This window comes from Pelodiscus sinensis, chromosome 6 (assembly GCF_052426305.1).
Source record: "Pelodiscus sinensis isolate ZL-2025 chromosome 6, ASM5242630v1, whole genome shotgun sequence".
Classification (NCBI taxonomy): Eukaryota; Metazoa; Chordata; order Testudines; family Trionychidae; genus Pelodiscus; species Pelodiscus sinensis.
Genome location: NC_143057.1, coordinates 99,505,453 through 99,518,831, shown reverse-complemented (window position 1 = coordinate 99,518,831; position 13,379 = coordinate 99,505,453). Strand labels below are relative to the sequence as shown.

Genomic DNA, 13,379 nt, shown 5'->3' with positions numbered 1-13,379 from the left:
ATACGAGTTAACAGTATGACACTTGCAAAAAAAGCAAACATGATTCTGGGATGCATTAACAGGAGTGTTGTGGCCAAGACACGAGAAGTCATTCTTCCACTCTACTCTGCACTGATTAGGCCTCAGTTGGAATATTGTATCCAGTTCTGGGCACCACATTTCAAGAACGATGTGGAGAAACTGGAGAAGGTGCAGATAAGTGCCACAAAAATGCTTAAAGGTCTAGAAAATGTGATGTGTTAGGGTGGAGTGAAAGAATTGGGCTTGTTTACTCTAGAAAAGAGAAGACTAAGAGGGGACATGATAGTAGTTTTCAAGTATCTAAAAGGGTGTTACAAGGAGGAGGGAGAAACATTGTTTTCCTGGGCCTCAGATACAAGAAGCAATGGGCTTGCATCAAGGGAGGTTTAGAGGTTTAGGCTGGACATTAGGACATTCCTAATTGTCAGGGTGGTTAAACACTTGAATAAATTGCCTAAGGAGGTTGTAGAATCTCCATCACTGGAGATATTTAAGAGCAGGTTGAATAGACATCTGTCAGGCATGATCTAGATGGTGCTTGGTCCTGCCATGAGGGCGGAAGACTGGACTTGATGATCTCTCGAGGTCCCTTCCAGGTGTAGTACAGGCAGTCCCCGAGTTACGCAGATCCGACTTATGTCGGATCCGCAGTTACGAACAGGGCTTTTCTCGCCCCAGAGGACTGGAGTGGCGGGACGCCCAGATGCGCTGCAGTCCCGCTGCCCCCGTCCTCGGGGGCGAGAAAAGGTGCTCCTCGTCTCTCTGGTCTGCAGGGAGATGGGGAGCAAAGCCGCGGAGCACGCCTGCAGCGGGACAGCCCGGGCGTGCCTGGGCTGTCCCGCTGCGGGCGTGCTCCAAGGCTTTGCTCCCCGTCTCCCTGGTCAGCAGACCAGGGAGACGGAGCAAAGCTGTGGAGGACACGGGCGGTCCCGCCACTTGCGTCTCCCTGGTCTGTTGGGGTGGGGGAGGGTGTAGCTAGTGCTCCCCTTCCCCTCCCCCAGCAGACCAGGCTTTTCTTGCCTACGCCTGGGCTAGAGCAGCTGGGGCGCTGCCGGGTTGGTCCCGCAGCGCCGCTCCTCGGCGCTACTGTACCAACCCAGCAGCACCCCAGCTGCTCTGCCCCAGACGTCCCCAAGTCAGCCGCTGCTGAAACTGACCAGCGGCTGACTACAGGAAGCACGAGGCAGAGTTGCTCTGTCCCGGGTTTCCTGGAATCAGCCACTGATCAGTTTCAGTAGCAGCTGACTTGGGGACGCCTGGGTTTCTTAAGTTGAATCCGTATGTAAGTCGGAACTGGCGTCCAGATTCAGCCGCTGTTGAAACTGATCAGTTTCAGCAGCGGCTGACGCCAGTTCTGACTTACATACAGATTCAACTTAAGAACAAACATACAGTCCCTTAAGAACAAACCTACAGAGAGGGGAGGAGGAAGGGTGGGAGAGAGGGCAGGGAGAAACCTGGGAGGAGGGAGCTCCAAGGGGAGGAAGGGGGAGGAGAAGCTCAGGGCTCAGGGTTGGGGGGGTCTCACTGGCTCAACTGTCTCCCAGCACCGCGGGTGCGGGGGCCTCGGCATCCCTGGGGGGGGGGGAGGAAGAAGCGGGAGGGGGAGAAGGCGTGGGAGGAAGAGCAGTAGCTGGGGAGGCAGCAGGAGCTGGAGCAGCAGGAGACAGCAAGCTCTGCTCCATGGTCGATGACCACCTGCGGGGTACAGACTGTCCTACCCCCAAGGATGTGGTCCACAGCATCAAAAGAGGGGCAGGTGTCTGGGTCTGCCCCTGGTTGGGAGCTGCCCCCTGTGGCCCTGGCATATGCTTGTCGCAGCTCCTTTATTTTCTTGTGAACCTGCTCCTGGGTTCGCATGTGGCCTTTGGTGACCAGGCTGGCAGCCATCCACCTGTAAACGGTTGTGTTCCTCCATTTAGTGCAGAGATCATGGATGTTGGAGGCTTCCCCCCAAACCTGAATTAGGTCCCTCGCCTCTGCACTGGACCAGGCAGGCACCTGCCTTTTCTGGCCCCTGGCAGGCTCCTGGGAGCTGGCAGACTAGTCCTGGGGAGAGGTGGAGGGCTGGCTGGCACTGGCTGCCTGGCTCATGATAGGGCCACTGGGTCAGGTGCAGTGAGTGCTGGCTCTGGACTGGCAGGCTTGGAGCTGCCACAGGCACTGTGGCCAGAGTCTACCCCTTTAAGGGCTCTGGGGAGAGGGGGGGAGGGAGAGGAGTTTTCTTGGTTGTGCCCAGAGTGGCCACCAGGGCACCCTGGGAAGGGCTGAAGGCCCCCTATTTCAAAATAAACGTCTACACAGCACTTATTTCGAAATAGTAATTTCTAAATTGGTGTTATTCCTTGTGAGATGAGGTTTATCAATTTCGAAATAAGCCCTCCACGATTTGATTTAATTTCAAAATAGCGGTTTGGCTGTGTAGATGCTGGTAAAGTTATTTCGAAATAACTTTGCTATGTAGACATACCCTTAGAGAGTTATGGTGTTCTTGGTCTAGCTAAATAGTATGTTTTTATCCAGTTATAGGTAAATAAATCAATAACTAGCTATTTTCTATTTAGATTACAATGGGAAGCATTCCAGTAAAGGTGGCTTCTGTAAAAATCCATTTGCCAGCGTTGACTAAAGAAAAAAATCCTCTGATGTATCTAACTGCACTGGATACAGATCAGGTAAAGAACTAAAGCACAGTAACTACAAACTTTATCCCATGTAATAGATGCAATGTAGACTCATTAGAATAATAGTGTAACACCTGATTATTTAGAATGAGTCAGTCCACAAGCAGTCCTAGTGTGATTTCCTGTAACTGCTTTTCAATGTTTGTATTGGATGTTGTCTCTTTATAACTACATTCACTGATAATGTGTCTCCCCCAACCTGAAAACCAGGGAATCTCTGGTCATTCTTTTTAGTCCTAGTGGACTAAGGATGCTTCAGGGATTGGGGCACTAGCCTAGGACATGGGATCCTGAATTCATGTCCCTGCTCTGCCATAGGCTTCCTACGTGACCTCAGGCAAGTCATTTAGCATCTCTGTTGATCGGTTTGCTGTCTGTAAAAATGGGGATAATAGTATTGCCTACTTATATTAGTCAAGGGCAGGTGATAAAAACAGGACGTGATCATAAAATTCAAGTGTGTAACATAATGAATTAAAAGCTTCAGAAGGGTAGCCGAGTTAGTCTGTAACTGGAAAAACTTAAAAAACAATGAATACTCTAGTTGCGCCTTAAAGACTAACAAAACAAGTAGATTAATTAAGTGAGCTCCAGATGGGAGTTATTCCACTGATTTCAATGGGACCAGGATCTCCACATCAAAGTTTAATCAACAGTTAGCCCCTACCTGAGATTTGATTTAAGCATGTGTTGTTAAGACTTTCAGGGATGGAATAAGCTTTTTCATTATTCTCCATCCAGAACTTACTTGGAATATTGCCCTTCGGGAAACTCACATTATCTGAATGCACTTCCTTTTAATATGTTAAAAAAAACTAGCATCCAATATTCATTTATACAAAGTTTTCAAAATATTTCAGACTTTACACATATGTCAAGGGTCATGTACTTCTCAACTGGAGCCTCTCTTCAAATCATATATGACAATTTGTAAAATTTGGTAAATGTGGGAGGGGGTTTAGAATTACCCCAAAAATTACTGTTTTAGTTCTGAATTATAAAGGATATTTACATATTATCAGTGGTTTCCAAAAGCATTCAGTATCATTTATATGTATAGAGAGAGAGAGTGAGTGTCACCCTTATGCTTCCACAAAGTATAATTCTGTATTTTCTTTTTAGACTGGAGGGGTCAGTTGTGATGCAAAGATTAATCCATTGCAAATAGGAAAAACATCTCATTCCACATCTTTCAAGAAAGAAAACTTCAGAGCTGCAAAAGAACTGGTAAAGAAAAGCTGTGTCTATAATATCTGTGGTTCAAATCCTGCCTTATATTTCAAATAAGCAGACCTCTGTGCCACTCAAGGCCTTGCTGGCATCAGTGGCGGGTTCCACACAGGCTCAGCAGTCCACCTGCAGGGATCACAATGCAGTGCAGGGGCCTATCATTGTATTGTGGTGGTGTTTCCACTTCCTTGGTATATATTTTTTCTTTTATATAGCTAAAATTTCTGAACAATAACCACAGCCCATTTTTCTACTACATATTACACTGAGTGCATACATGTATATATTACTTGGTATGTGCAGATGGAACAGGCTCTAATATCACTCCTTGCAGCTCAATCAGATAGCTCTTTCTGCTGCTTTTGTGTCTGTCTAGTTGAGTTTTTTCTATAGTGCCCATCTAACCATAATATTGCTGCAGTGTTTGGATAATTGAGATCACTAATGCTGACTAAATTAATCTAAATAACTAATAAGATATGCTTATGACATTAAGAATCTATGTGAAATTAACTTCTTGCTGGAGGCGATCCCTCTGGTTTAGCGCTGACCTACATTGGTGGGAAAGTATGAGCAAGCTTGCATTTGTACAGTTCATGGTGTATTTGCCCTATAGATAAGCAAGGGTCTTTTAACCCCCAGAGCTGCCAATCCAGTATAGGTTGCAAGCATGTAATTCATACACACAGAATAATTAAGACACTTGTTCAACAAGGACCAAGAGGTTTAAAATTAAATCTGTAGCAGTTGCTAAAGTGAATTATGGCTTTTAAAATCATGTGAATACCTCTTTTTTTCCCCCTTCTCTGCAAGAACTGCAAGAACACTCACTGTAATACAATCACGTGCAGTCTGAAAGACCTCACACTGAAAGGAGAATATTTTGTAAATGTGTCTACCAGAATCTGGAATAGGACCTTTTCAGCTGTAAGTATTGAGTATATTTTGATGGGAGATGTTATACCCATGTATGTCATGCAAGCTGATATTTTTGAAATTTAGCACTAAAAGAGCCCTTCTATAGAAATCCATTCCTCTTGTTTTACATTGTTTTATTTATAATCCTAAATTAAAGAACTGTAACTAAAGCTGAAGTAGACACTGAGTCTGTGTAAGAAACAATTTAAAATGCTAAACAGAAAGATAAAGCCACTGAGACATTACAACTATAATAGCGACACAAATCTACTTGGATGCTGGGATGTGGTGTTTGCTTTTGCAGACTGTCCTATAAGCTTAAGCAGAGTTTCCACAGAGCTGAAAGACACAACACGTGACATTAAACCACGGAGACAAAGTAGGTGAGCTAATATCTTTCATTGGACCCACTGCTGTTGGTGGTGAAAAAGAAGCTTACACCACCAAGCTCGTCTTTAGATCTGGGACCACCATAGATACTATAGCACTGCAATACATTTTTGTGCAGTCATATTCTGAAAAAAATTCTTCACTTTTGAACTGCAGCAAACCTTTATTTAGGCTTGCCAAGATTTTTTTTAATTTTGAGGATTAATATTGATCATTGTAAATGTTTTGTTTAATTGTTATCTGTTTTATTAATTTTATTTTAATCTGTTCAGTTCTGGGATGGCCTTCCCCAGGGTCAGGGGATTATTGTTCTCCTCCTGTCCCTGGCTGGTAGCTTTTACACATCCTGAATACTAACAGAGATGTCGCCGTGTTAGTCTGGTCTAGCTGAAACAAAAGACAGGACTATGCAGCACTTTAAAGACTAACAACATGGTTTCTTAGGTGATGAACTTGTGTGGGCCAGACCCACTTTCTCAGATCAAATTGTGGAAGAAAATTGGCATGACCATATACACCAAAGGGATACAATCAAAAAAAGTGAACACATATAAAAAGGACAAATCAAATTTCAGAACAGAGGGGGGATGAGGAGGGGAGGTTAATGTCTGTGAGCTAATGATATTAGAGGTGATAATTGGGGAAGCTATCTTTGTAATGGGTAAGGTAATTAGCATCTTTGTTGAGACCCAGGCGTAAAGTGTCAAATTTTTAGGCATGAATGACAGTTCAGAGGTTTCTCTTTCAAGTCTTGTGTTAAAATGTCTTTGAAACAGGATGCAGGTAATCAAGTCATTGAGACAATGCCCTTTCTGGTTGAAATGGCAAGAAACTGTTTTTTCTTTGTGATACTGTCTGATATATGTTTTGTGTGCATTGATTCTTTGGTGAAGTATCTGAGACGTTTGTCCAATGTACATAGCAGAACGACACTGTTGGCACATGATGACATAAATTATATTTCTGGATGAGCTGGATGAGCAGGAATATCTGTTCGTGATCTTATAACTGAATTGGTTAGCGGAATGGTGTCATTCACCATTCTTATAACTGAATGGTGTCAGCAGAGTAAATATGTGGACAAACCTGGCAACAGGGTTTGTTGCAAGGGAAAGTACCAGGGTTGGTATTAGTGTAGTATGTAGTATTATCACCTCTAATATCATTAGCTCACAGACATTAACCTCCCCTCCTCATTCCCCCTCTGTTCTGAAATTTGATTTGTCCTTTTTATATGTGTTCACTTTTTTTGATTGTATCCCTTTGGTGTATATGGGCATGCCCATTTTCTTCCACAATTTGATTTGAGGAAGTGGGTCTGGCCCACGAAAGCTCATCACCTAATAAACCATCTTGTTAGTCTTTAAAGTGCTACATAGTCCTGTCTTTTGTTTTACCCATCCTGTGCATGAGGGGATTGGGTGTCACTGGATTTGTGATCATGCAAGGAACCCTTTGCAGCCTTTCTGTGAAGGCCCCTCTCATTCAGTAGGGCTAGAGAAGGCGCTTTGAGCTGTTGCATTCCTTTTGTCACCCAGTCCCTGAAGGTACAAAGTGCAGGAGCCAGGCTGCATTCACACTATTGTGAGTGGATATTTTATGCATTGATTTCAGTGGATCAGCTGGAATCAACATTTACTGATAAGGATTGATTTAAATAGAATCCTGGCAAGCTTTCCTATGTTGCATTCATGCTAGAAATCATTTCAAACATCAAAAGCCCAGAATTTGATGTGATAGTATTGCCATTTTTTTTCTTCAGAAAAGGTGTATACATTCAGAAAGATATGAAAACCTTTTGTTTGTTTTTTCAGAGGGTCACTTGTCAAGGAAACGGATCCCAGACTGAATTTTACAGTATGCTTAAAATATCATTTAAATAATAACTCTGACTATCACATCGTAAACTCCCACATGTCCTCCAAGACATAACAATAATTGTGAAGAAATTATCAGCCCTTGAAATGAAACAATGTCTGCTTCTCAGCTAGGCAGCCAGTCCAAACTCTCCTAACATTCTGGGTTTGTTTGCAGTCTCAGGCACATGACGCACTGTCTGTGTTCTGTCTGCCAAATCTTGTGACTGCGTATTGAAATTTACAAGCAGAATTCTTGTAAACGTCAATACTTTGACCATTAAAAAAAGCCCTCAGGTCAGACTGATAGTGTAATAGGCTTATGAGAGTGTGTGAGTCAAGAATTTGCCTGCTTTGTATTGTCCTTTTTACACATATTTTTTAATGAGCTGAACCAAGAATACTTGGCTGATGTTTGAGATACATGAAAGGTCAGAATAAAAGTGGTTAAATGGCTGTGCATTGAGAGGACAGGAGAGGTAGCAGGTAATACTGGTTTCCCTCTAGTAGCAGAAGAAAATCTGTTACAATTTTCTTTCTCATCTCATGGCTACATATCCTGTTTTGATTGTCAGTATTTCACACCTTTTATAGATGGCCATGCACCCCATAATCCTTTGCATTTAAAATGACAGCCTTCCTTGTGAACAGGATTAAGGGTATGCATGCATCTGGGAAGCAGGAATCAAGGAAAGAGTGCTGCACGGTTGTAGCCCTGGGTGGACCTGAGTGAGCCATTGCCTCCCATATTGTATCCATGTCTGCTAGCTCACCCAGTGCTCCAGCCAGGAAGTGGGATTGGAGCATGAGGTCTTACTCCACTCCACCTGAAGAGGTAGTCAGGGAAAGGGGCCAGGGCACCGAGGCTTATTCAGCTCCACACCAAAGCTCCAGATGGGGAGCAGGGTTGGGGCACCAAAGCCTACCCCGCTCTGCCCCGACACTCCAGCCAGGGAGCAGGACTTTGGTTAACCCTGATATTCCCCCTTTCCCGCTCTTCTCACCCCCCATATTTGCCCACACACCCAAAGTCAGGGCCCACCCAGGTGGGTCCTTCAGGCTATGCCACCGAAGTTAACAGTCAAGCAGATAACAATGATTCAAGAGACAAAAGGACCATATATCTATCCCAGCTAAGTTAGCTTCTCCAGTACTGCATTCTGCCCATATTCCTCGATGAATAGCAAACCTATTCCTACAGCACTCTTTTGGGCTGGTATCTCTGATGCTATTTGTCGCATGTGGGAAGTGTCACGTGGAACACAGCAGTGCTGAACAGGCAATATTTGCACTCCTGTGCAGGCTCCACTATTCTTGGAAATATTAATGGAAGGAGATGGGCTCTCTAGGTCAGGCACAACAGCCCTTTTTAAAATGTTTATTTTTTTACGTCTTTCAGCTCAGAAAGAGTGAGGGCGATCAGATGCTGACAGGTGAGGAAGAACAGATAGTGCTAGAAAAAAGCAGAAGGAAAAAAAGCAGCAAAAAGCTGGATAAAGACATGGGAGAAAGGATGGGAAAAACACTCTCCTTTTCCACTTATTTAAAGGCCAGAGCTATGTTCCAGTCCTGTGTTATATTGCCCTTCCATTTTACCCCTATCCTCTGAGCCTCTGGCAACCTTCATAGCTAAACAGCAGCAAAAGTTTTCAAGTAACTGCAGATATTTCAATAGTTCCTTTTATCTGAACTGTATGATGAAAATAGGTATTTTAATAAAAAAAAGTTTTAATTATCAGTGGTAATCATAGCAAGATTGACGTCTGTATTACTGGCATATTTATGCATTGCTTCCATGGAAGAACTGGCTTGATAGACTATGGCAAATATAATTCTAGTTTTAGTAATACAGTAATTTTCTTCAAAGTATCATTCACGTAAGGAGAATTATTTGAAAACATCTTTGTTATAGGAATGCCTGATAAGAAGTTAACAAGTTTTATTTTTCTATTACAGTCAACTTTCCAGATGGTACAGCTGACAGCATATGCAGAAATTGATACACATAACCCAGAATTATTTGTAATTGGAGAGAATATTCTAACTGTGAGTGTTGTCCAATGGAAGTATTTCCTTTCATTATATTTTACAGTACTTAAAGGCTAATATTTGATTTTTAGTGTCACTAGGAGTGTGTGGCAAAGCACAGAAAATCTATTGCTTTGCTTGAATATGTTAAATTGGTTTTATTCAACTAGTCTATTTTAGAGTGTTGAAAATGTCAATTTCAACTGGCTAGTGTTTCTACAAATACTGTTCAATTAATTTAGATGAATTTGCACACTTGAATTTTGTTGTGAATAAATCTAAAACTAGTAGCAAACCTCAATAGAAATCTCTGAGGTTAACTGGTTTCATGTAAAAAATGTCTAATTTTGCACTAGTTTTGCTATAAAACAATACATTGATCTGGATTCATGAACTTAAGGTAACATTTCAGCAAATGCCATCTGAGTTTTAATTTCTGTTTGCATGGGTGCAATGTTCGCACAGTAGTAATAATGATCAAAATCACATCTACATCATTACATGTTGCAGTGTATTCTCCAATTTAAAATGGATGTAATATGGGCATATTTAACTTTCTAGCGACTTTTATCTTAAATACTCTGGTTGAGTGTTTCCCTCCAAGGATTTCATTCCTTAAAATTCAAATTTAAATAGTGCTGGAAAAATGTTTTGTTAAAACAATACCCTTAGAATACAAACAAAAACATCTCCTTCCCTTGGACTGGGTATGGATTGACATTACTTCATTTGGAAGACTGGTTTTGTATTTCTTTTTAGAGAATTTAGTAGCCTCTCTGATCAAACAGTAATCTGTTTTAAGGCCTTTGGGGATCAGAATGCAACTCAAGTAACAAGCTAATAAGGGAGTGAGATTTATAATGTGCATCAGTACCCAGTTGCAGCTAATGGAAAATCTAATTGAATATGTACTAGGGCAATTATTGATTGACCTATCTCCAAGTGGAAATAAGGACACAACATAGTACTATTTTGTCATCAGTGTTCCCATGGAACATTGAACTTTGTAAAGAGATTCTAAATGGGCCCATTTGTACTCAGGCTTATATTCAGCTCCTGGAGAACAGTTGAAAAGAAGAGAGAGTATGTTTGTAGGTTTGGCAGAATTCCATACTACCCCCCAAAAAGATGCAGTGTTTGGACTGGCATGATACTTGGAGTGTCGTATATCAAGTATATCTCACATGACTTTCTCTTTGTTGTTTCCCCACTTTTAATGCTTATATTTTAAGTTTCAGAGGGGTAGCCATGTTAGTTTTTACCTGCAAAAACAATGAGTCCTGTGGTACACCTTAAAGACTAGTAGATGTATTTGGGCATAAGGATTCGTGGATAATAACCACTTTGTCAGAATCATGGGCTAATATTTTAGTTATACCAGTAAAACAAGATTATGAAGCTTACCCTATAAAATGTTATTTATGATTAAGAAATTAATCCTGCATAAATGTACATTTCTTGTGCCTCTACAGTAATCTTTTATATATTCTTCATTATAAGCCTTTGATCCACAATTGAGCTGTGAGAGGTTCAGAGTTATAGCAGCATGTTTTCAACAGTTATTGTGTGCAGAATGAATACTGAAAGTGTATATGTGTATCCCTCGCTTTTTAGCAATTCTAGATCACTTGAAAATAGTCACATCTGGTTCTCTCAGGCTACATTTACACTGCAGGCTTCTTGCGCAAGAAGCTTTTTGTGGAAGATATCTTCCACAAACTTCTTGCACAAGAGTACATCCACATTACAATGTGCTTTTGTGCAATAGAGTCCAGACTGCACGGACATTCTCTCAAAAGAAAGCTCTGATTGCTATTCACAGAATAGCCACCAGAGCACCTGTGCTTTTTTTGAGTGGCGCTTTTTGCGCAAAAAACCCTATTGCCCACCAACACATCTTTTTGCACAAACTCTTGCACAAACAGGAGTTATTCCTGTTATACACCACAAAAACCCCTCTGTTCTTTTGATTTACTGTAAATTTACTTGTGCAAAAACATGCTTGAGGTGTGGACGCTCTGCAGGTTTTTGCACAAAACCCCTGTAGTGTAGACGTAGCCTCAGGATGAAATTCTGCTCCCACTGAAATCAGTGAGAGTTTTGACACTGACTTGAATGGTTCACATCACTGGTATGATTTGGTCTATGATTGTTTGTTCTGCTGGGGGGGGGGGGAGGGAGATGTTACTTTGAAGTATTTATATTTCAAATAACTTTTCTTCCAAGTAAACTGGACCCTTAAGTCCCTTTGCCACCAGAGGTTTATATGTAAATTCAGATTTCCATCATCTTTCCTTTACCTCTCAAATTTTCCCCTTTCCACATCAGATGGTAGCATGCCTGGCTGAGAATCCCTTCTCAAATAACTTAAAATTTGTATGAGGTAATATGTTTAGATACTTCAGGCATCTTACACACCCCACCCTTACTCCCTTCTGCTACCATGCAAACTGGGCCACAACTTGGCTCTGAGTGCCATATTCATGTAGTGACTTCCCAAAGGTTGGATCTTCCTTTTAAATATGTAACAGTAACAGCTATTCCTCTACTGAAAATTAGAGAACCTTGCTTTTCAGAATAAATGGAATGCTGTCTATGAGTAATTGGGTGGAGAAGCTTTTTAGATGTATGTGGTATAAGAAATCTTCAAATTTTTTCCAGTTAGAAAAGACTGCCAGTTGGAGAATAAAGTACGGAAATTTACCTGCTAAAATCATTATTGTGGCTGTTCAGTTATAAAATGCATGAAGACTGTTGCAGTGAAATGGATACGCATAGCTACATTTAACACAATAACAGGTTCCAATGGTAAATCACTGATGTGTTAGAGTGAGTTTCCCAGAAAGCCAGAGACTACATTTTATCAGACAAAGCTGAGAACAACCAACCCTGAAAAAATGCATTGCTATCGTTTATCCAGTTTCACAGCAAGCAAAACTCATTGCCATTATCTCTCGTTATACACACAACTCCTGACATCTAAAAATTAAAATGTGTGTCCAAAAAGTTTAAAGTTCCAGAAACTTGCAAGTAGTATTAACAAGATGGGAAGTTTATAAGCCTAAGGTGTATAGGTCTAGAAGTATCCATCCAAGTTTGTAATCACACTTAACCCATGTACAGCTAACTAGATGCTTGGTGGCTGTTGCCTGGAAATGCATTAATTTCCAGTCATTTTGGAACTGCCGGATTCAAATAGTAGGAGATATTCTGACCAGTGGGAAGCATGGCTGTGTCTAGGAACTCAAGAGAGAGAGAGCTGTTCCCAGCACAATTCTACCTTTTCTGTCCTTTCAACTTGACCCATCTCTTCTTGCTGCCACTACCTCAGGTGAAGAACTGGCAGTGGAAACCTATCTAACATTAAGGGCAGGGGAAAACAAGTACAGATTTTGGAGTAGTTTGAAGTAGGGTGTTAGGACTTGCAGGGAAAGAGCAGGAAACCATTGGTCTGCTGGGGTAGGAGGATGGTTCAAGGTGAGTATGTGTCAACTTTATTGTGTGTGAGTGAATAATGTTGCCTTTTTGGGTACCACTGGCTACTACAGTTTAGGCTAGTTTTCTTTTAGCTGAAGTATCAGAGGCCTTTGTTCTGTGATGATGAAGGACCAGTACTGTCCCAGTCCTAGTCCTAGCCCCAAGTCTGTCTTTGCGGATACATAAAAAAATAACAAATGGTCTGGTAGCACTTTATAGACTAACGAAACATGTAGATGATATCATGAGCTTTTGTGGGCACAGCCAACTTCTTCAGATGACCAGAATTATGAGTTGGGGATATGAAAACTCAAAATAAATAGGGGAGGGGAAGAGGAGTGGGGAGAGAGAGAAAAAGGGAGGGGGTGGGAGACAGAGCATCATTAAGTATCTGGTGAATAGGTACTGAAACTTAAGCAGATAAAAATCAAAGTCAATAGATAGATTCCTAAAACAGTAAGGCTGTGTCTACACTGCACCCCTTTTCCGGAAAAGGGATGTAGATGAGACAAGTCGGAATTGCAAATGAAGCGGGGGATTTAAATTTTCCCCGCTTCATTTGTATAAACACGGCTGCCGCTTTTTTCTGGCTCGGGGCTTTGCCAGAAAAAAGTGCCAGTCTAGCCAGGGATCTTTCAGAAAATAAAGCCTTTTCTGAAAGGTCCCTTATTCCTCTTAAAATCAGGAATAAGGGACCTTTCGGAAAAGGCTTTATTTTCTGAAAGATCCCCGTCTAGACTGGCACTTTTTTCCGGCAAAGCTCTGAGCCAGAAAA

The 13,379-nt window shown here is 41.8% G+C and overlaps 1 protein-coding gene across 4 annotated transcripts in view; it reads left to right on the top strand.

Moving 5' to 3' along the window:
• The window catches only part of ITGA2 (integrin subunit alpha 2), a 130,464-nt gene that overhangs the window by 111,714 nt on the left and 5,371 nt on the right, over positions 1-13,379 (top strand). For all 4 annotated transcript variants that reach the window (XM_075932477.2, XM_075932478.2, XM_006139528.5 and 1 more), the window contains 4 exons: positions 2,586-2,696; positions 3,828-3,932; positions 4,749-4,862; positions 9,056-9,145. In XM_075932477.2, the coding sequence (XP_075788592.2) occupies positions 2,586-2,696; positions 3,828-3,932; positions 4,749-4,862; positions 9,056-9,145 (420 nt within the window). The remainder of the gene's footprint in view (positions 1-2,585; positions 2,697-3,827; positions 3,933-4,748; positions 4,863-9,055; positions 9,146-13,379) is intronic.